The sequence below is a fragment of the Phyllopteryx taeniolatus genome, chromosome 5 (assembly GCF_024500385.1).
Source record: "Phyllopteryx taeniolatus isolate TA_2022b chromosome 5, UOR_Ptae_1.2, whole genome shotgun sequence".
NCBI lineage: Eukaryota > Metazoa > Chordata > Actinopteri > Syngnathiformes > Syngnathidae > Phyllopteryx > Phyllopteryx taeniolatus.
The window spans coordinates 22829058-22851005 of NC_084506.1; the positions used below are offsets into that span (position 1 = coordinate 22829058).

Genomic DNA, 21948 nt, shown 5'->3' on the forward strand with positions numbered 1-21948 from the left:
AGGTGTGCTCGCATCAGTCTGAACATGATAAAACCTTCAGAAGGTTATTTACGAGTTCAAAGTTTGGACAAAGAACAAATGAAGGTTGGACTTTTTTTTATTTATTTTTTTATTTTATAAAGGTAAATGCTCAGTGAATTGAATCATTCATATTCTCGTCACATGACGCAAACTTTCACATCCAAGCACAGCGCCATGCGAAACTTAAAACAGGACAACGATCACCTGCACAGTCTGTAACCCCGTCCGATTGATTTAGAATGGGGAAAGCACCATGTGGATTCTTGAAAAAGTGACTGATTTTGTGTTGGACTTCACGAGATTGTGTACCTAACGAAGTGGCCAGTGAGCGTGCAAATAAAGTGAGCGGGAAGCTGCTACGTGGCTACCTGCCCATCTCAATATGACCACGCCCCCGAAGCTTTCACTTGCTTGGAGCTCACACTTCTTGCGTACACTGGCGTCCCCTGCAGGCCAAGGGAGCATTTGCAGAGTCATGGAGGTGGTTGACAAGGTGGTCACATCAGGCCCGATTGAAGGGGAAGGAGGCTTGCGGCCATTGGAGACTGCGCATGTTGTTCCTCGGGAGATGACGCTTCCTGGAATTGTCAACGGTTTCCAACCAGGAGAGGAAAAACACAAAAGCCTCACGGCAATTTTTTTCCATCACGCCATACATACATGACACATTCAAAGGCCATTTAATGTTGAAAATTACATTTCTTAACAGTTTACATTACAGAAGAGTTCCCTGGAGATGCAACCTATTCAGTCATTTATTCATATTTTAATGACACAAGCTAATGGAGTTGTTCTGAAAATCAGTCGTTGCATGACTGAGACCTGAATCGAAAAAGTGCAAATTTTAAGGCACTCATACAATGGATTCACCTCAACACCACGCTACCATCTTGAATTCACGCCTGCCATCTTGAATTACGCTTCTAGGCGGGTGTGTTCTTCTTGCACTCAACAGAGCAGAATAGTTTTCCCTGCACCGCCATGAAGCGCTGGCCCATCAGAACCTTGGCACAGCCCGAGCACTTGAAGCACTGCGGCGCCGCGTGCCAGTGGTACGCACCGTACGACACGCGCTGAGCCTCGGGCTCCACCGCTTCAGCGCACCCCGCGCATTTCTGTGGACGTAAAAGACGTAAAAGTCTAACAGTTCGCATAGCAAATCAAATAAATAAAAAAAGGCAGCTGTTGCATTAGGCCACTGCAGCATTATGCACAGATTGAATACAGGAAATTAAGAGACTGTACAGTGGAACCTCGATAAAACGGACCCCGATATAACGGATATTGGATAAAATAGACCATCGGGACTGAACAATGTGTCCAAAAATAGTCCATTTGTCACTTAAAATGCCATTGACAAAGTCTGTTAGTTCCAGAATTGGCCACTGTGGTTTACTGGCGCTGTAGTGCAATGCGGGCAGAGAATGGGACCGACGTGTTTCCGGGTCACGGATATACAGTACAATATTACAAGATCCAATTCCAAAAGACGTGTCTCCCGTGCCGGCCATGTTGAATGTGCGGCATTGACGTGGCAACCATGCGACGATGGTTATATCTACTGTCTATTGTACATAGAGCAGAGAGAGAGCAGCATGGCTGCGGCGTTAATGCTGAGGAGTGCAAAACACAAGTCTTTGGAGTCTGCAACATGCTATTTTTGGTCCAGTATCAGGTTTTTTTTGTTTTTTTTTGTCAAGCCGTTCACCTTTGGCAACAGATTTTGAACTAGGAAGCACACTAATTCCTCAATGTCACCATGACCAAGCACACCGGTGTGGTAAGTTTGGATAAAATCTGAAACTTTCAAACATTTTCCATCTTTTTTTATATTTATTTACAATAACTTTGTACTGTACTGGGCAAAAGATTTTGTACCGTACAGTAATATGGGTGCATAAGTGCTTCGATGTAACTGAGAATAAGTTATATCGGAAGACCCCGCCCTTATTACTGTGTTCTATCGAGGTTCCACTGTACTTAAATGTTTTAATTAAAATGTATTAAAAATATGTAAAAATGTAATGACACTGGATTAAGTTTAAGCAACTGTAATATTATGTACATTTTGAACATTTAATTCAGTGATTCTTCGCATACCATTAGAGGGAACCCGCATAGCATATATTGAGAATTACGCATACTATAACGGGGATTTTGGAAATCTTAACTGGGAGTGAAAAATGAACAGCTTGAAGCAAGCATGTGAGTGAGTTGGCAAATGAGTAGGTTCATTGAAGTACAAACTTTGTACCATAGCCTGTCCATAGTATGTCTCGCCGCACTGTAGTTGTTCACACAGAAAGCAATAACTGGCTTTGCAGCGTTTCAAACCACAGTGCATTTGTTCACGTAGGATGTAGCAAGCAATAGTTGGTTTAAGATTAAAGACAATGTTTGGCTAGTTGAGAGGCGACAGGAAAATGTGTCGTTTAGGTATATATGTCTTTCATGTTGAGCAGGTGCAATCTGTCTTACCACAGCGTAGTTGTTCATGTAGCACGGCGTGCAAACAGGCTTGTCCTGCTCCATCACGTATGTCTCTCCGGCCAGGACCAGGTCGCAATCGAAGCAGCAGAAGTGCTTCAGGTGCCAATTTTGGCCCTCGGCCTGCGTGTACTCGTTACAGAAGATCAACTACGAAAGCACAAAACCCCCCAAATGAGCCATTACTCATCACCAGGGGTTTTCCTGCATAGAAAATTTGGACCTCTGTCTAACTTCTGTCCACCTCTAACTCTAAAGCCTCTGACATCATGCAAACTGTTCTTGATAACAAGGAAAATGTGAGGTCAAAATCACTGTAACGTATTGTGATTTCAACCGCAAGTTACAGTGATTTTAAAAATGTCTTCCGAATTTGTCTAACCGAATCTATCTACTGGCCATACCTCATCGCAGCCGGCGCAGCGTGGCTTTTCACTGTCGCCGTAGTGGCGTCCGCAGTAGAGCTTGCCGCGCTTCCAGAAGTAGATCATGTCCACCAGCATCTCTTCACAGGTGCAGCACACGAAGCAGGCCGGATGCCACAGCTTGTCATAGCCTGCCCGCTCGGCATACACGGCTGGGTCGCCCATGCGCATCGGCTGAGCACAGCGGCGGCACGACTGCGGGGAGGTAGATATGATGACTTGGTTTTTTTTTTTTTACATTTTTATGTACAAGCAACAGGTGGCACTAAAACCCCTAACTGTAAGGAAACCTGGAGAAAGTAATTTCGAGAAATGGCGAAATAACAACAAAAAAGGGTTATTCAAGGTAACCACTGTTAAGTAAACCAGAATTTAAAAAAAATAAAAACATTTACATCCATAACATCCATAAAATTATAATAATTGACTAAACCCATAAAAAATGTGGAATATTAATCACTTAAAATATTGACAAACTATAAATACAAATACATTGACAATGAATTAAGCCACCGGCACGGTGCTCGACTGGTTAGCACATCTGTCTCAAAGTTCCGGGGACCGGGGTTCAAATCCCGGCCCCGCCTGTGTGGAGTTTGCATGTTCTCCCTGTGCCTGGGTGGGTTTTCTTCGGGACTAAATTGCCCATAAGTGTGAATTGTGTGTGCGAATGGTTGTTTGTGTCTGTGTGCCCTGCGATTGGCTGGCGACCAGTTCAGGGTGTACCCCACCTCCCGCCCGAAGATAGCTGGGATAGGCTAGTGAGGATAAGCGGTAAGGAAAAGGGATGGATGAATTAAGCCAATGCAGAATGTGAACACAAACAATAATAAAGTCATGAAATCAACAAAATAAATAAATAAACAAGTCGCTCCAAGTTAACCGACATTAACTCACCCACAAAAAAAAAGAAAAAAATTATGAAACCCATTAAAAATATGAAAACAAATCAAATGAAAAAAAAAAGTGAATAAATAAAAATGTAATAGTAAAATGGCATTACTCCAAGTTAACTAATGTTAACTACACCCATAATAAATGTGGGAAAAAAATGTCGAACAATTAAATTGAAATATTAGTTAACTAAATCCATCAAAAAAAGATTACAAATAATTAAAGCCACAAATGTGAAAATTAGCAATCAAATGAGTTGAGATTGAGTTACTAGATTACTAGTTACTCCGAGTTAACTAAACTCGTTAAAAAAATGAAATGAAAAACAAAACTAACTTGCATGAAGTTAAGAGACATTAAAGAACCCATAAAAACTATTCCTTTTTTAAAATAAACTGGTTAAAGTAGAGGAGTTAAGTGTCTTGTTTTCCCAAGCAAGGAGGTTCCGAGGGCTATACTAAATTTATCAAAAAATAGATGATGCAACAATCAAACATTTTTTCTTTCATATAGAGTTACGTCTACTTTTGGTGACCTATGACACAGTTAGCATGTGGACGAGAGTCCAGAATGCAAATAAAAGTAAGTCCTCACGTCAGTGTGTTAAATGCCAGGAAATGTCGGCTAATTGTCACTGAAAGATGAATTACTCCAGCATGTTGCGTTCATTGTTGCGCTGATAACACAATGCCTGTTTGGTGCCAATGCACACAATGCGCCGCACACGCAGAACAGCCAAACATCCGGTGTCCCACCGGAATGGTTTGATGTGACCTTTGCACATTTTTTTATTGGTCTGCCGCAAAACTGAAAATGTTGCGAACCAGCATACTATTTTCTTTAGATTAAAAGTGTAACAGAAGTTGACAAGCTAGAGTGAGCTCCCGCATTTCGTGCATTTTCCCGATTCAGGTCTCAGTCATGCGTTTCGGCATTCACAAGTTTGCCCCACCCCCCCCTCCAAACCTAGCCTCTGTCATTTGCAGAAAAATTCACCTATTTGCTATTGTTGTGCTCAGGCGAAAAGCCATGTGTAATATAAAAATATTGCTTTGGTGCCATCTTGGGGCCAAGGAACTAAGTAAGGGGAGGAGCTTCACTTTCTCAGCCATAACCTTCTCTAACAGGAGAAAAAAAAAAGTTAAATGAAAATTTGACCTAATTAAAATGATAAATACATTTGAGTATTACAAAGTATGATTTTTTATTTTTTATTTTAATGTAAATGTTTTTTTATGTTTTGCTTTTAATGAAAAAATGTTTGATGAAATGTTTTTTTTACCTGGTAATAAATGTTGACTGTAACAAGATTTTATTTAAAATTATTTTTTAAATGAAAAAAAAGTTAAATGAAAATTTGTCACATTTTTTCTCTTGAAAATTAGAACAAAAGTTGAACGTTGCAAGATATCATACTATTGTATTTCTTTTTAAAAAGGAAACAATATAATGAATTTTTTGAAGTTTCAAAATTATAAATAAACTTTAATGTTACAAGATATCACACTTTTTATTTTAAATTACATTTTTCAAATGTAAAAAAAACTTTGGGCATAATTTTTTTAGTTTATTTCCATTGGAAATTGTAGCAAAAATTGAATGTTACAAGCTATCCCACATTTTATTGTATTTTTTTTGTCAATTTTGTAAAAAATGAAAATGTTGCTTTTTGTAAAACTGTAAATACATTTAAATGTACTATACAGACACACAGATATACACTAATATTTTTTTGCTTCGACTCCGGTAGCACCAAACAGATTTCTGTTTTTTTGTTCTTTAAATATGTTTAACTGCTTAGCACATGTTGACCTACATAATATTGAATTGGTTTTAAGCCTTTTCGTAAACACAAGGTGAAGTAGGTGGTCGCTCCACAATGTTGTGTACGAGAAAAAGAGAAATATATAAGAACGTCAAAGTAAAAGTCCTTACGAAGCTTTGCTGCGGGGGTCCCGAGGCAGTCATGGCTCCAGCGGTGGCCGCGGTACCCACGGCGCCTCCAGCCGATGTGGGCCCTGCCCCTCCAGCTCCAGCTGGCCCCTTGAGACCCACAGTTCCTAGCCCTGCTGCTTTGGCCCCACCTGGTCCACCCTGACCCGCGGCCGCCGCCTGCACCAGAGCAATCTCCTCGGGCAGCCTCACATCACCGACACCCAGCGCCTCGTCCTTGTACTTGCGCACAAACTGCTGCATCTGCTTGACTTCGGCAGGGCTCAGCTCGTGGCACTTGGCGGGGTCCTGGTCGTGTTCGGGCAACTGGCGGGCCATCTGCTGCCGGCGGTAGGCGGCGCCTTCCGTGCCAGTCACAGGGCGCTTCTCGGGTGGGAGCAGCTCAATGTAGCGAACAGCCTGCGAAGAAGGAAAGCAAAAAACAGACCAATCATGGAAGAGAAAGAGGTAAATATTTTGGGTGCAAGATATGACCAGAGACCAAACATCCAGCACAGTCAACCATTTGTATTTAAAAAATAATAACAATTTTTTTTAAAAGAAAGGCAAGTGTTGTGATGCACTGTAAATGAAGTGACAACATTTTCACTTATGATATGAACACTTACAGCAAAAAAAAAAATTTTAAAACAGGAAAAAGATGACAAATGCTTCTAAAAATGTCAATTCTGCTTGCAAATCTTACTAAGCAGGCCACATCTTCAACCAAACGTACAGGTATCTACCTGATGTTTCTTGCTAAATGGATTTGAGAAAATCAGTATGTAAATTGAAATTTTATATATCGATCCCCTTTGAATATACATAATGAAATAAAGGGGCAATGGCGTATACATAAAAACGAGTGATGAGGTGATCATACTTTTCTATAATTCTTGCAGTCATAACAGCCCTCTGAGGAAAACCATAACTACGATGTCGGCCCCAATGAAAATGAGTTTGACACCCCTGAGTCGTAAACAATTACATGTCTTAGCGTTGTAATAAGTTGTTGAGTGGTGGTGGTAATTGTGGTACCAAACCACAATTACTGGTTTGGTAAAAGATATGTATCCGTAGGTTATGTAAGAAAATGTAAAAATGCAGCTTAAATACAAAAACGTTGTAGTTAACTATTTAAATATTAATTCAAATATAATTTAAGTAACAAAACAAATTTTAAAAAGTAGAAAAATATATTCAAAATAAAATACAATAGTTAATATTTAATATACCTATATACTCAAATAAACATAAAAAGAAACAATATTTTAAATTTAAAAAACATGATATTTAAAATACAATTACAAATAAAATTAAATACTTTAAATTATTTTTGGAAATCAAAAGTATATAAAAGGGTGGGCATTAAACAGAATCTTTATTTAATTTGGATAATTTACCAATTAATATTTTACTCTTTGGAATTATTATTTTATATATATTGTATATACAGTTTTACATTATATGCCTCCTGTATACAGTACATCAGAATAATGCTGTCAGAGGTCTGAGTGGTTAAAGCTCAACTTATACCTATAGCTGTTGTTCTTTAGCGAGCAAAATAGTTGAAAGTGCACTCCAATTTCTTCAAGACATTATCAATCCATTTCTTAACAATCAATTAACGCATTATTATGCCCATCACTCAAGCGTATCCATAAGATAACTTACCACATATTTGTTAGCCACAGGGGGCGCCCAATCGTACGTGACGGACTTGAGGGGCTCATCTTTGGTGACTGGTACTACGTTGGCCGTGGTGGAATTGATGGAAACACTCGCCGTGTTCCCCTTGACGGGGGCGACCCCAGGAGGTGCCGGCCGGGCCTGGACGCCGCCGGGCGGCGCACCTACTGAGGATGCCTGGACGCCGCCAGACGCCATACCTCCTAAGGCTGCCGCTGGCGGGACGGAACCCGCGGCGGTGATGGTGGTGTGAGGTACTGCTGCGGCGGCAGTGGCAGGTAACACGGTGTGGGCGGTGGCGGGGCCGCCCAGCGTGATGGTGACGGCGTTGCCGCGATACATGGAGACGCCATCCGTCTTCAGCTTGGCGATGAGGCCAGTGTACTTGGTGTCCTCAAAGAGTTTCCCTACCTGTAAGGACATTAAGACCAATCAGAAAAGCAATAGAAAAGTATTTGGGGAAAAGGCGCAAGAACAAAAAACTTCTTTAAATTCATTAAGAAATGTGCGGTGAGAAAGATAAAGAAAAGAAATACTCAAATGTATTTACTCAAAGTTTCCCAAAGCCATAAACGCCATTGGAAAAAAAAAAGATTTACATCCATTTAAAAAAAAAAAAAAAAGTAGCAAATACAAATTGTTTTAAAAATGTGAAAAAATGAACTAATTCAATCAACAATAACATTAAAACATAAAAACGTCTAATTAAACCCACTTTGAAACATCTGGAAAAAAATATGAAAATGCAAGAAAATACTTGTACCCATTTTAAAATGTCTGGAAAAAAACAGACGCTTTAAAAAAATACAAACATGGATTCATTAAATAAGTTTTTAAATGGGGAACATTTTAATTGACCAGTTGAACCCATTAAAAATGATTAAGTAAAATGGTAACTGGAGTGCACTTATATAGCACTAACTACACCATCACGGTGCCCTAAACGCTTTACAGGTGTTCACCCACAATGGTAAAAATCTTTAAATAATAATAATTAAACGCCCCTTTATTCAAACGTGATACAAATAAATAAAAATGAAAGTGAAATGGAGTTACTTAAAGTTACACTTTGCTGAACCCATAGAAATGTGAAAAATGAAAAAAAAGATAGATTCATAGCATTGAACAAATTTAAATAATTCAGTAAACATTCTTTTAAAATATGGGAAAATAAAAGTGACTAAACACGTGTGAATATGAAAAAAAGGAAACAATAGTGAAACGGCGTTAAAGTTAACTAAAAATAATTAAACCCCCCAAAAATGTAAATAAATATACTTTAAAAAATGATAATAATGTGTTTAAAGTAGAAGGGGACACTTTCGGAGCTCCTGACCTTTTTGTTCTCCTCCGAGTTCATCTGCACATTGTGTTCCGCCAAGCCACACTTGCAGTTACGACAGATTTTTCTGCAACAGACAACAATGGACCAACAATTCATGAATGTGTTAATCAAACACATCCAAATGGCTGAATTTTCATGCACCGACCAGTCGAGCGTTTTGACAACGTCAGCGATTATGAACACAATTGTTTATGACTGCTATAATACGCACGTGAGAACATATGTTAATAATTACAGTTGAAGAAAGCCCTTGTGTAAAAGTGTTTGAAAGCATTTACTGTGCAATTTAGCCAACATAAGATTGCTGACACGTTTGAGAGCGGAATGGAGAGCCTTTGTGTTGTGACATCGGTCAAGTGTTGCTAATTAAGTCTCCAGTCCACACTTTTCTCCCAAGCCGCTGTTCCGAGTCAGAGCTCACACGCTGGGAATTTGCCAGAATCCACTAATGAGTCATTGTGCGAGTTCGTGTGCTGTGTTCAACGACGCAGTCTTGTCTCTTGTTAATGAAGTTCACTGCTGGAGACTGTTCCTCAACGAGAACGAGGCGCTCGGCAACAAAATCCAGCTTCACATTTTACATCATATCTTGTTTTTTGTTTCCCCCTCTGTTTTATTCTCTTATTGTGTGTTTATATGTTCTTGCAGTTAGTTTGTGAGTTGTTGGCGAGTTAGACTAGGAGTAGGCTAAAGGTAAGGGTTAGTTAGTAGTTAAGAGTTAGGGGCATGGGTGGCCAATCTTTTTTTTTTTTTTCCCCCCCAAAGGTGTCAAATGAGGAATTGAACAGACTGTCGTTCCATATACAAAACATTACATTATATTGTTTTAATCAGCTACTATTTCTTTATATGTGGTATAAGTTGTTACAATTAGGAAAGACAAACGCTAAAATGTAATACATTAGTCAGTCAGTCAGTCAGTTAGTTAGTTAAAGGGTTAGTCCATTAAGGTAAGAGAAAGGGTAAGAGTGAGTGAGTGAGTGAGTGAGTGAGTGAGTGAGTGAGTGAGCGAGTGAGTGAGCGAGTGAGTGAGTTTAAAAAATACTGTATAAGTTTATGGGTTAGGGTAATGACTAGGATTAAGGTTTTTTCAGTAAGGGTTAGGTTTAGTGGTAAGTTAGGGTTTGTAAGTTAGTTAGCACGGTTATGCAAAACTATACAAGCAATTTCTGGTACATAGAGAGTGGATTAATGGTGCACAATCAGGGATTTCTGTTCAATGACTGAGTCACAAAGGAGTCCATGGAAATATCTACTGTGTCCACAATTAAAGTGAAGGCAGAAAGTAGGACGATAACTGATGATAACCAAGACAAGTTGAGCCTAGGTGGAGGTCTCACCTCCAGAAATGAAGCTCGAAACCTTCGCACTTGTCTTTACACTTGAGGCAGGCAGCGCCCGCACCAAACTCGTGTCCTAGCGTCATCTGAAACACAAACAACATTGAGAGGACATTTCATGAGGTTCACAATCCAATGCTGCATCCTTTCGTGAACATATATGGTCACCAAGTCACTTGGTGACTCAGCGTGGTTCCTCAAGCAAGCTGACTCATGTGTGTCACTTCATCTTTTTCTAACACTCACATTTGTCCAAGGAATAGCTGTCCAAACAAAACAACATTTTTCAACATTTTAGTTGTCCAGATTTTTTGGGCGGGACAAAAAATAGCCCGATAACCCATGCGGGCTGGGGCGGATACTTTCTGCTGTGAGTCAGCCCTCCCACACTACAGTCTATAAGCACCGGGCGGCATCGGCGGCTGTTCGGCGCAAGTCCGAGTCGCTCAGTAATAATAGCTTAGCCCATTTCTACTACTACATTGTGAAGTTAGCCATGAAGCTGTGCCTACAAACCCAAAAATGCATCTTCCCTGGAGTGTTACGTGTTGTGGTATTTCGACTACAGTTATCTTTTTTTAAAAAGAATCAATTTAAAAAATGATTTATTCAAGCCATTTTTTAAAATGTGAAAAATGAAAATAGAAAAGTTTAATGTAACCCATTTAAAAAAATATTACAGATAAAATAAATAAATAATAATAATGTATTAGGCGGCACGGTGACCGACTGGTTAGAGCGTCTGCCTCACAGTTCTGAGGTGCGGGGTTCAAGCCCCGGCCCCGCCTGTGTGGAGTTTGCATGTTCTCCCCGTGCCTGTGTGGGTTTTCTCTGGGCACTCCGGTTTCCTCCCACATCCCAAAAACATGCAGGTTAATTGACAACTCTAAATTGCCCGTAGGTGTGAATGTGAGTGCGAATGGTTGTTTGTTTGTATGTGCCCTGCGATTGACTGGCAACCAGTTCAGGGTGTACCCCGCCTCCTGCCCGATGATAGCTGGGATAGGCTCCAGCATGCCCGCGATAATAATGTATTACACTTATATAGCACTTTTCTAGGCACTCAAAAGACACTTTACAATTTCATGCATTATTCATTCACTCCTCATTCACACCCTGGTGGTGGTAAACTCCTTGTGTAGCCACAGTTTAAGCACCTTTTATTAAATGTGGGAAAATAAAAAGGACTACTTTAACCCATTTAAAAAAAATTAAAAATATATTAAAAGACCCTTATTAAACCACTTTAACATTTTGGGAAGAACAAAAAACGATTAATTCAACCAATTTTTAAAATGTGACAAAATAAAAAGTAAACATGATTCAAGCCATTTTGAACAAGAAAGAAATACAATAAAAATGATAAAACCCATTTTTAAAGTAGAAAAATAAAAAACATGTATTCAACATCTAAAGAAAATGGAAAAAATGAATAATTGAAACCATTTTATAGAATGCAAAAAATATATAAAAATTATTAATTAAACACATTTCTATTATATAGTCGAGTACAGAATTTTTATATTTAAATTTTTTCCTATGGTTAGTTTTTCCATCTATTACCAGTGTTTAGTTTACACTTGTATGACTGTTAATTTTAAAGTGACTTAAAACATCCTCTGTATAGTTACTAAAGGTTCTATTTCCATCCTTTCCTTTGGGATTTTGAAGCTTCCACTAAAAGATTAGGCACATCTCTGAAGAACATCGGCAATTTCACGTGTCAGACCATGTCGAGACGTTTGCGAGTGTGACTTCCTTCCTTGTGGGTGCAGATGTTTCCACGAAACATCTGCTTCATGACACAAAGAAGAGTGAAGACAGCTGTGGCGATGAGCATTCAGCATTTTAGAGTGTTTATCTCTGCCGGGGATTAAAATTAGACGCCTTAGGAAGCCTGTCTGGGTCATCCGGCAGCTCAACAAAACATCACTTTATGCGTCTGTGAACACGCTAACAAAGACGCTACCCAAATGGGTCTGACTCCTAACACACATAAAAACCAACCCCCCCCTTAAAAAAACTAAAAGTTGTCAGTGTGTAGTGAAAAGCACGCATCTCTAAATCTTGTTTTTTTTTTTTTGCAAAGAACAAATACAGTTCTGTGATGACGCTTGTGACTTGTTACATATCAAATCAATTTTCCCCATTGAAACAAATTGAAATGCCATTAATCCGTTCCAGCTTTCCAAAAAAAGACCAAAATTTTTTTTGGTTACGTCTTTTAAAAAAATCGCACAGTAGAGTATAAACAAAATATAATAAAAGAGAATGTAAAGAAATAAATTGTTTGTATAAAGTGTGATTACTGTACCACTGTAGTATTCGTGTGTATGATTTGTGCCTTTAAGGGGTGTGGCCTAACGACCAGCATCAGGAGTTGGAGTTTGGTTGGCTAATTAGTCTGTGTGTGAGGGTCTGGGCATGAGCTGTGGCCAACAGCAGCTCCTTGCAAGTGTTCTCATTATGTATATGTGTTCGACTGCTTGTCCCGTTCAATAAACGGTTCATCTGTGACTTTGGCTCTCCATGCACATATACGAGCGCATTAATTGCTCCATCTTTTTCACTTCATTCAAGTTTGCGTGTAACTAAAAATTTGACTTACGACAAAAAAATATAAAACTGACCGACCAATGCCTCGTAACTCGAAAGACTCATAAGTGTGGCACTTGTAAGTCAAAATGCGATATTGATGTGTTTTTCTGTTATATTGTGAGCCATACTTTGAGGTAAGAGCAAACTTCAGATATGCTGACGCTCGAGTGAAGAAAAATATATAGCAAATAAGGTACTGTGGGCAAGGAGAGCCACAGTCGTCGATGCCACAACGCACACCTTGATGCTCACATTAAAGGCCACAAATTGGACACATACTGTGTCCGAATTTTCCTGTGCTTGTCACCAGCCTTTCTCTTCATGGCAGGTTTTGAGAAAGACATAACTGGGAGTAGTTGAGTGACTAACGTTGCTAATTCACTTTGGCTAACTTGACAAACACCACATAAAGCTGTCATGAGCATGAGCTGTGGTAGCTTAAAAAGAGATTTTTAAAAAACATAAAAGGGCCCATTCAAAAAAAAAAAAAAACATGGGGTGCACCAACACAAAACGTCGATGTCAAGTAGGGGGCCGCAAAATATCGTCTCGCGCACCTCAATTGTCCCCCGGGCCGCGAGTTTAAGACAACTGCAAACCGAATGGGCCTGAAAGCATGAATGGTGTCATAAATTAACGATATGATGAATGACAGAGTGACTAAAGCGACAGTTTGTAAAAGGTGCAAGTTTGAACTAGTTTTGGGGGGTTTTGTTGAGTGGCGACCACCTGCACTGTGTACTCCTCGCGCACCTTAGTAGGGCGTTGACTAACCTTCTTCACTTCCTTCTCGATCTCCATGTTTGCTTCTCTCGGCTCCGAAAACACACGAACCGAACCCAGTGGACGCCGCCGGGAAAGCTGTCACAAGTTACCCGCAAGGGAGACGCGATGAGACGGGCCGAAGACGATAAACTGGCCGGTTTTGACGCCACTTTCGGTTCTGGAAGCCAGCCAGCCGGCTGCGCAAGAGCATCGAGTTATCGCTGCTTAAGTCAACACTTCCGGTGTTGACTTACAAAATAAGATGACTTCAGATACGTTTACGACGTGTGATTCTGTCGGTTTTTTGTTGTTTTTAAATGTTATATGACATACTAAATTAATAAGCATTTGATTGAACAACATATTGTCACTTGGTTGGCATAGGTTTCATTACTGGGTGGCATCGCTGTTGTTTTATTTTTAAATTACATTTATTTTCTCTCGATAACTTAACACGTCTTTCACTTTTTTTCGAGTCCCGTTCGCTTTCACATGTCCCAAGCGGTGCTGACGCCTGACAGATGTTCCGTCAAGCCAATCGAAACGAGGCATACAAACTGCGGGGACGATGAAAGCCAATAGGCGTGCAACGAAGGCGGGGCCTGATCCTAACAAAGGACTGGGGAAATCTCCGAGACCCCTAACCAAATTTCCCACTTTCAACCTCTACTACCTTCACCCCCCAAAAATATTTTACGCTTTTATTGTGTTACATAGAATAGCTTTAAGGGCATATCACTGCCAAAGCAATTGGCAGGAAACAATGTGGTTTCCTGGGAGGACTTGTTCATGCTGCCACACCCTGAAAAGTCATTAATCAGTCAACTGTCAAGTCTTGCTCTCATTGCAGCATACAGTACTGATGTTTTGTTGCATATTGCAGCATGTTATTATATAAGTATACTGATCATATGAATACTTTATTTACATGAGTATAGTAGCCCATTTTTATAACTGCAGTCAACGTTTTAAGTCACATTTCAACTGTCATACAAGTGTAAAGAGAAGGTGAACACTGAATAATAGAACGCTAAAACATTGTTTTTAAAACTCCGTCATAAACTTCGACGAACATGTTTTTCACAATTTTTACATTCCTAACTGTTGTGTAACAACCTCAAGTGTAAAAAAAAATAAAAAATAAAAAAAGAGGCTAATCACTGTTATTGGTCATTTTCACACAGTAGCTTTGAATAGATTTTTCCTTAATCCATAATGGCTGGCATTAAATAAGTTAATAAATAACATCACAATATAAAAACAGTATTTTATGTTTACTTGGGTTACATGTGTTTGATGATCTTAAGCATTATGTTATGACTGTGAAACCTTAGAAATGTTTAAGCACCTCATCATATTATTACCATAAACAACACATTGATGGTTGACTCATTTTGAAATCAGAAGTCAAGGATAATAGTTCAACTATTGTTCAAGGGGTTTGGTAACAAAAGAGAATGCTTGCAATATCTCACTGTTGTTATTCATTACGTATGACTATTTGGAATTTTGATGCCGATTTTAGCAAGAATCATGGATGTTAACATATATTGTTTGCTTTCGGTGGCCACATAAAATAATTTGGTGGGCTGGATTTGAGTTTGGCACCTGTGTATTAACACCTTTGTTGACAGTGTCAAGTGACAGATGTTTTGTGAGAGGCTGCGTACATTTATGTTGTTTTGCAAACAAGTGACAGTGAGCATGCAGCAATCTATACGAATTGATGTATAAAAAAGGAAGTTCTGTTTGACAATGCTGTCTCACTGTGACAAGAAGGCAGAAGAGGAGGACACGTCTTCAGACATCTTCAGTAAGCAGGTACGTCTGGCATCAATGTCTGTCAGTGTGTGTGTGTGTGTTTGTGTCTGTGTGAGAGCGTAGCAGGTGTTTTGATCGCCTGTATTCCTTTACTTTGCTATCAGCTACCTTAAATAAGAAAAAGCTGCAGCTTTTGAACAATACTAAAGGTTTTTTTCTTTCTGAAAGTAAAATAAATGTTGCCGAGTCAAAAGAGTGTCCGATATTTGCACATTCCCCGCAGGAGAATGATGTGACTCATATTTAAGAGTGCCATTCAAGTGTGTGTGTGTTACATTTTTATCCCAGAGGAGCACATGTTCATTTTATTATGCTTATTAGTATTGAGCACATGTTAATTCATATTATGCTTATTAGTATTAGTTATTGAAGTTTTTAATTTACTTTGAGACCTAAAAAGAGGACGATGCAACTGTTGACATTTTAAACAGCTGTAGCTCATTCAGAATGCTGCAGCTCGGGTTCTGACCAGAACAAAGAGGTCAGAGCATATTACTCCAATTCTAAAGTCTTTACACTGACTACCAGTCAGCTTTAGAATAGATTTTAAAGTTCTGCTACTAGTCTATAAATCACGAAACGTTTTAAGTCCTGAATACATGAAAGAAAAGCTCATGGAATATAAACCCAGACTCGGGTCAAATAGTGGAGCACAGAATCCAAAGCAAACATGGTGAAGCAGCATTTAGCTATTATGCTGCACACAAATGGAATAAGTTGCCAAAAGAAGTGACATCAGCCCCAAGTGTGAATGTTTTTAAGTCCATGTTAAAAACTCTTTTTTCTCATGCTTTTTAGAGTATTTCCACTTTTAAATGATATTTCTCGCACTGTACCCTGTTTTAATTGTACTTTTATTTTGTTTTTTTTCTCTTTGTTTTAAATGTTTATACGCTGTTTCGTTCTTTGTTTTTACATGCTTTTAATCACGTAAAGCACACTGAGTTACTGTGTGTAGGAAATGCGCTATATAAATAAATTTGCTTTGCTTTGCTTCTGACCATGGGCAGATTAAGATCTGAAGAGTCAAGAGTGGTGTGAGTTCCAAATCAAGCAGAGGTGGGACGTTAGAGTTCCAGGTGGCCTTCAGCGTCGCGTGGGAATCGTAGCAGCTGCCAAAACACCTCCCTGCCCTTGAGCAAGGTGGCGTTAAGCCAAGCCCGGAGGTTCCATAAAGGGGCGAGCAGGGGGTCCCAGAAGGGACTCTTGAGGTCTGTCACAATGAGGGTCTTGCTCGTGTTGGCCGCGTTGCTCGTCGCCGCGCTAGGCAAGGAGACGTTTGAGGGGTGAGTTGATGCCCAACAAAACAAAAACATAGTACACATTGTACTCAGTAGAGCATAAGCCCAGGTGGAACTGTCCACAAAAGGACTGGGAAAAAAAAACTTTTTTCTGACCACATCAATTTAGGGACCAGCTACTTGTGCAATTGGCAGTATGCGTTAAGATGGAAACGATGAAGTTGATGATGAGACCATACCATAAAAAAAAATTAAAACAAATAAAAAGTCTGGGGTACTTTCATTGGGGAGAAAAACATAATCGTGGCATTTGTGTGCCCTCACCCCTTCATATTGCTGTACATAGTTAAAGTAACAAGTGAGTGGCCAATGAGTCTATTTTGACACTGTATGCCAAAGACGTCTTTCCTCACTCGTATGTAGAAAGTTATTTCCTACTGGTGTTGTGTTAAAAGTTGTGACACTTTTTATGTCGCGTTCAAAGACATCAGGCTCTTCACACTGTTGAAAAGTGTGTGAGTTGCTGTTTTCTCACCTGGTGCTCTGTAACCAACCTCAGGTCATTAAATTATTATTTTGTAACCTCTGTGTCCTCGTTCATGAGTGGAAAGAGGGGGTGATTTTAATCCATCTGAAGCACTTTGTTGCATTTTATGGATGAAAAGCATTGTATAAATAACCTTTGATTGTTGTCTTCAAAGATATCAGGTTAAAGTGTGCGCTTGATGACATTACATTCTTCACAGTGTTGTGTAAAAAGTTGTCTTCAAGTTCTTGGCACTGTGTAAAAAAAGTTGTCTAAATCATTTTGTGTTGTGTTCACATTCATCATGTTCTCCGTAAAGATCATTCTATGCTGTATTCAAAGACATCAGGTTCTTCAAATAGTTGTTTAAAAATATGTAAACCATCGCGTGTTGTGTTCAAAGACATCAGGTTCTTGGCACTGTAGTGTAAAAATGTGTACTGTTAAACAATGTGCGTTGTGTTCCAAGACATCTTTTTGTGTGGTTGTGTAGAAAGGTTTAAAACTTTGTGTGTTGCATTCAAAGACACCAGGTTCTTCGCATGGTGGCGAAAGATGAACAGCTCTCTCTTCTGAAGCAAATGGAGGACTTGGAGGAGTATGGGGTGAGACAGCATCCCCTGGAGGCAATATCAAACCACACCTTTTCAATCAATATTGTACTGTATTGATAATCTGGTGTGTGTATGTGCGCTTGTCAGCTGGATTTCTGGAAGGAGGCGAGTGACGTGCACGCTCACGTGGACGTCAGAGTTCCCCTCGCGAGTCTCGAGGCCGTCAAACTTTTCCTGGACAGCAACGACATCGACTACTTCGTCATGATTGAAGACCTGCAGGTCAGAACACCCTTCAATTCACGAGTTAATTAGTTGGTTTGGGTTCTTTAGTCGCTCTTCTTCAGTCCTCTGGTGAATTAAGTTCTTTTGGTCATTCCTTTAATCATTACTGGCTTGTGCATTCCTTTGTATGTTAGTTAATCAATTGTTTAATTGTTGTAAGCTAGTCATTCAGCGTCTGTGTTTTGTAAGTTAGTCGCTTATTTTTGCATTCCTTCGTTAGTTTGGTGGTGAGTTAGTTTGTTTGTTGTTCATTCAATCTTTAGCGTTTTTTTAGTTGTTTATTTGTTGGTTAGATGTTGATAGATTAGTTTGGCAGCTGTTTGTCCTTAGGTTCTTAGTGAGTTAGTTTGTTAGTTGGTCGTTCATTCTGTCATTAGTTTGTTAGTGGTTTGTTGTTTGTTCATACAATTTTGTTAGTAATTCCTTTCATCTCTATTTAGCTAATCCCTCATTTATTCCGTCGTGTGTTTGTAATTGTTGTTGATTCGTTACTGCTGAACAACAGGAATTGAGTGCAAGACTATCATTCAGCCTGTCAGTAGGACCTGTTAAGGATCGTTTGGCCTTGGTCTGCACTGTAGTGATTGACATGCTAGTTGTTGTTGTTCCTCAGATGATCCTGGACGAGGAGCAGGAGGAGATGGACGCCTTCGCTCGTGAAGCCGAGCCCAGAAACACCGATAGCTTCGACTTCTCTAGATACCACAGCATCAGCGAGGTGTTACACATTGCCCTTTTATGTTCGTGAGTGTCCGATTGCTGGTTGTTGTCTTCAACTTATTGTGGTGGTTTCAGATATACAGTTTCCAGGACATGCTGGTGGCCGAGAATCCCAAACTAGTCAGCAAGCTGGTGATTGGTCAAAGCTATGAGCGGCGTCCGCTCAACGTGCTTAAGGTAACAATGCTAGCCACGCCGACGCATGAAACCTGCAATGCTTAAACTAATTTGACTGATGGATTATTTTGGTAGTTTTAGTTAGTTAGTTAGAGAGCTATTAGTTTCTTGTGTTTCCATTTTTGTCCATTAGGTAGTGAGTGAGTGAGTTAGTTAGACTAACTGACTCTTTTCGTCCACTGTTTATTTAATCAGTCAAGTCTTAGTTTGACCTCTTTTGTTTGTTTTGGCCCACTGGTTGGTCCTTCATTCATCCAGTCAGTCGGTCGGTCAGTCAGCCAGCCAGCCAGTCAGCTACTTAGTTTGAGTGGTGGACCATCACTCTTGGTTTTGTTTTGGTTCATTTGTCAGTCAGTCAGTTAGTTAGTTAGATACTTAGTTTGACTAATTGACTCTTGGTTCTGATCCGATTTTTCCAGAACCATTTTTTCTTGTCCGTTGCTTCATTCGAAATTGTTTGTCAGTCGTACCTTTGTTCATTTCATCGTTAGTAAGTCGTTTGTTCACTCCATTTATTGTTCTTTTGTTAATAAGTTAATTGTTTGTTCGCTTTTTTCGTTTGTAGTTAGTGACCTAAGCATTTTAGACAAATATGTTTTTTGATTGATTGAATTCTTCATTGAGAACATGTGAGAAAGTGACAGAAAAACAACAGAACAGACAAGATTTAAACAAAAATAAAATAAAAATAAAGTTAAAGTATACGTACAGTATTCGAAAAGCAGTAGGAAGAAGTAAAACTTTTGTAAAACTTTAGTTTTGTCCATCTACTTACATTAGCTCGTTAGTATGATGTGAGCATTTTCCTGACAACAACATTGAACTGAACCCTTTTCTTGTTCGTAGTTCAGCACGGGTGGAAGCAACCGTCCCGCCATCTGGATCGACACGGGCATCCACTCCCGTGAATGGGTCACTCAGGCTAGCGGCACCTGGTTTGCCAAGAAGGTGATCCGGTGACGCTCAGCTTCTACGTGAATCCTTTTTCAGCTATGTTTTTTTAAATTTTTAATTTTTTCCAACGATTTGTCGTTTTCAGATCGTCAACGACTATGGCCGCGATCCCGCCCTCACTGCCATCCTCAAAAAGATGGACATCTTCCTGGAGATCGTCACCAACCCAGACGGCTTCTACTACACGCACAGTAATGTGAGTCCGCATTGCAATTACCCACTACGCTCCAGACTTTTTTGAATGTCGGCTGTGATTTTTTTCCAGAACCGCATGTGGCGTAAGACCAGGAAGCCCAACCCTGGTTCCTCCTGTGTGGGAGTGGATCCCAACAGGAACTGGGATGCTGGTTTTGGAGGTAACGTCTTACAGTAACCAACAATGACAACATCATCTACATTGTCACAGTAGCAGCCGACTAACCAACTTTCTTTGTTAGTTAAGTTAGTCAGTTGTTTGTTCCTCAGCTAGTTAGTTGGTCAGTTGTTTGTTTTTTCATTAGTTTAACATAACATAACATAGCCTTTTTACAACAGCCTATCAACTTTTCATGCATTACATTAGTTGTTCGCTCCTTTGTTATGAATGAACAAGCTAACTGACAAATGGAGATAGTTGTTTGTTCCTCTGTCATTTAGTTAGTAATACAGTTCTTCTGTTAGGTTGTTGCATGCTTGTTGCTTTCATGCTTAGTTCGTTGTCGTTCCTTTTTTGTTACACACACAGCGATGCAAGCACACACACACACAGAGTCATTGACGGCAGAACATCTACAAACACCATGCAGGACATTTTTAACTAGCGATAGAAGGGTAACATCAGGTTAGTGATGGTAGGGTATATTACAACATTGGGTAAAAAGTAATATCAAAAGCTTGGACATACTCTGTCTACAGCAGTAAAACATTACTATTTTTCATCCTACCTTAGGCCCCGGTGCTAGCGGCAGTCCTTGCTCAGACACATACCGTGGGCCGCGGGCGCAGTCCGAGTCGGAGGTCAGCTCCATCGTGAACTTTGTCAAGTCTCACGGGAACATCAAGTCCTTCGTGTCCATCCACTCATACTCGCAGATGCTGCTATACCCATACGGATACACCAGGACGCCTGTCAGGGACCAGTCTGAGCTGGTAGACGATCAACCCAGATGTCGTATTGCTGATGCCTTGTTATGTTCCATATTGATTATGTTTGTGTTTGTGCAGCACAATTTGGCCAAGAAGGCCATCACAGACCTGGCTTCTCTCTATCGCACTCGGTACCGATACGGAAGCATCATCAACACCATCTGTGAGTTCTTCTCACGCTTTACACTATTACCTCCACCAATCAGTTTGGCAGGCATGTCAATGAACAAATGGTGAATTGACTAACTAAAAAATAATCCACAGCGAACCAAGTTAGCTTGGTCACAGAACAAATTAAACTCATAAATCAAGGTACCTCTGGAACTAAAAAGGAAGGAAAGGAGCGTAATCAACAATTAGCAAAATAACAAAAGGTCAACAAACCTGCTAACTTGTGTCTGATAGTCAGAAAACGTCAGTCCAAGTTAAATCCAGATCTGATCCAAATTCCACATTCGTAGCAGTGTACTGTAAATGGGACCTTTACTCCTCCATTTAACAGAAAGCAACAGTTTTAGTGGTTAAGATGCTAGATGGTGGTTTAATTTCATGCCTTGCCTGAGGTCTGCACTTACCTTTTAACACTGTCCCGCGTTCCAGACCAGGCCAGCGGTGGAACTATCGACTGGACGTACAATCAGGGCATCAAGTACTCGTTCACCTTCGAGCTGCGCGACACAGGACGCTATGGCTTCGTGCTGCCCGCCAACCAGATCGTTCCCACCGCCAGGGAAACATGGTTGGCCCTCATGGCCATCATGGACCACACCTCCAAGAACCTCTACTGAGGCACATGCCGCCCTCTACGGGAGGAGGGAGGTCAGTAAAGCCAATAAAGCAAGTCAGAAAAAGCACTCTTTTGGACTTTTTATACTTTTGTCTAGATTAAATAAAATGAAAATAACAAAGCAGAATAAAATCTAAAACAAAACACTTTACACAATTTTAAAAGATTTGATTAAAAAATACAAAAACTAAGTAAAATGTACGATTTCACCATAATTATGATTCAATATATTGAAGAAAATGCTATTCAATAGAGCATAACA

At 39.9% G+C, this 21948-nt stretch overlaps 2 protein-coding genes across 2 annotated transcripts; one reads left to right on the forward strand and one right to left on the reverse strand.

Annotated features, from left to right (window-relative positions):
* Positions 1 to 685: 685 nt before the first annotated feature.
* Positions 686 to 13737, reverse strand: tes (testis derived transcript (3 LIM domains)). Its single transcript, XM_061773867.1, has 8 exons — positions 13506 to 13737; positions 10134 to 10219; positions 8785 to 8857; positions 7434 to 7859; positions 5763 to 6179; positions 2913 to 3128; positions 2500 to 2658; positions 686 to 1136 (listed from the first exon to the last, which is right to left on the reverse strand). The coding sequence occupies exons 1-8, from the start codon at positions 13530 to 13532 to the stop codon at positions 945 to 947; spliced, it is 1596 nt and encodes a 531-aa protein (XP_061629851.1). The 5' UTR covers positions 13533 to 13737; the 3' UTR covers positions 686 to 944.
* A 1457-nt stretch (positions 13738 to 15194) lies between these two features.
* On the forward strand, positions 15195 to 21753 carry cpa5 (carboxypeptidase A5). Its single transcript, XM_061773868.1, has 12 exons — positions 15195 to 15317; positions 16328 to 16603; positions 17611 to 17689; positions 17786 to 17920; positions 18537 to 18641; positions 18719 to 18820; positions 19667 to 19768; positions 19860 to 19970; positions 20040 to 20130; positions 20703 to 20902; positions 20978 to 21062; positions 21500 to 21753. Exons 2-12 carry the CDS (start codon positions 16539 to 16541, stop codon positions 21685 to 21687), a joined length of 1263 nt encoding a protein of 420 aa, XP_061629852.1. The 5' UTR covers positions 15195 to 15317; positions 16328 to 16538; the 3' UTR covers positions 21688 to 21753.
* Positions 21754 to 21948: the final 195 nt, after the last annotated feature.

What these genes read in the sequence shown, in the direction of transcription:
- cpa5 (XM_061773868.1), top strand. Translation starts at nt 16,539, where the DNA reads ATGAGGGTCTTGCTCGTGTTGGCCGCGTTGCTCGTCGCCGCGCTAGGC. An exon ending in GGCAAGGAGACGTTTGAGGG is followed by an intron (nt 16,604 to 17,610) that starts GTGAGTTGATGC and finishes TTGCATTCAAAG; the next exon opens with ACACCAGGTTCTTCGCATGG. An exon ending in GTCCGCTCAACGTGCTTAAG is followed by an intron (nt 18,821 to 19,666) that starts GTAACAATGCTA and finishes TCTTGTTCGTAG; the next exon opens with TTCAGCACGGGTGGAAGCAA.
- tes (XM_061773867.1), bottom strand. Translation starts at nt 13,532, where the DNA reads ATGGAGATCGAGAAGGAAGTGAAGAAG. An exon ending in TTCGAGCTTCATTTCTGGAG is followed by an intron (nt 8,858 to 10,133) that starts GTGAGACCTCCA and finishes TGTCTGTTGCAG; the next exon opens with AAAAATCTGTCGTAACTGCA. An exon ending in ACTCGGAGGAGAACAAAAAG is followed by an intron (nt 7,860 to 8,784) that starts GTCAGGAGCTCC and finishes ATGTCCTTACAG; the next exon opens with GTAGGGAAACTCTTTGAGGA.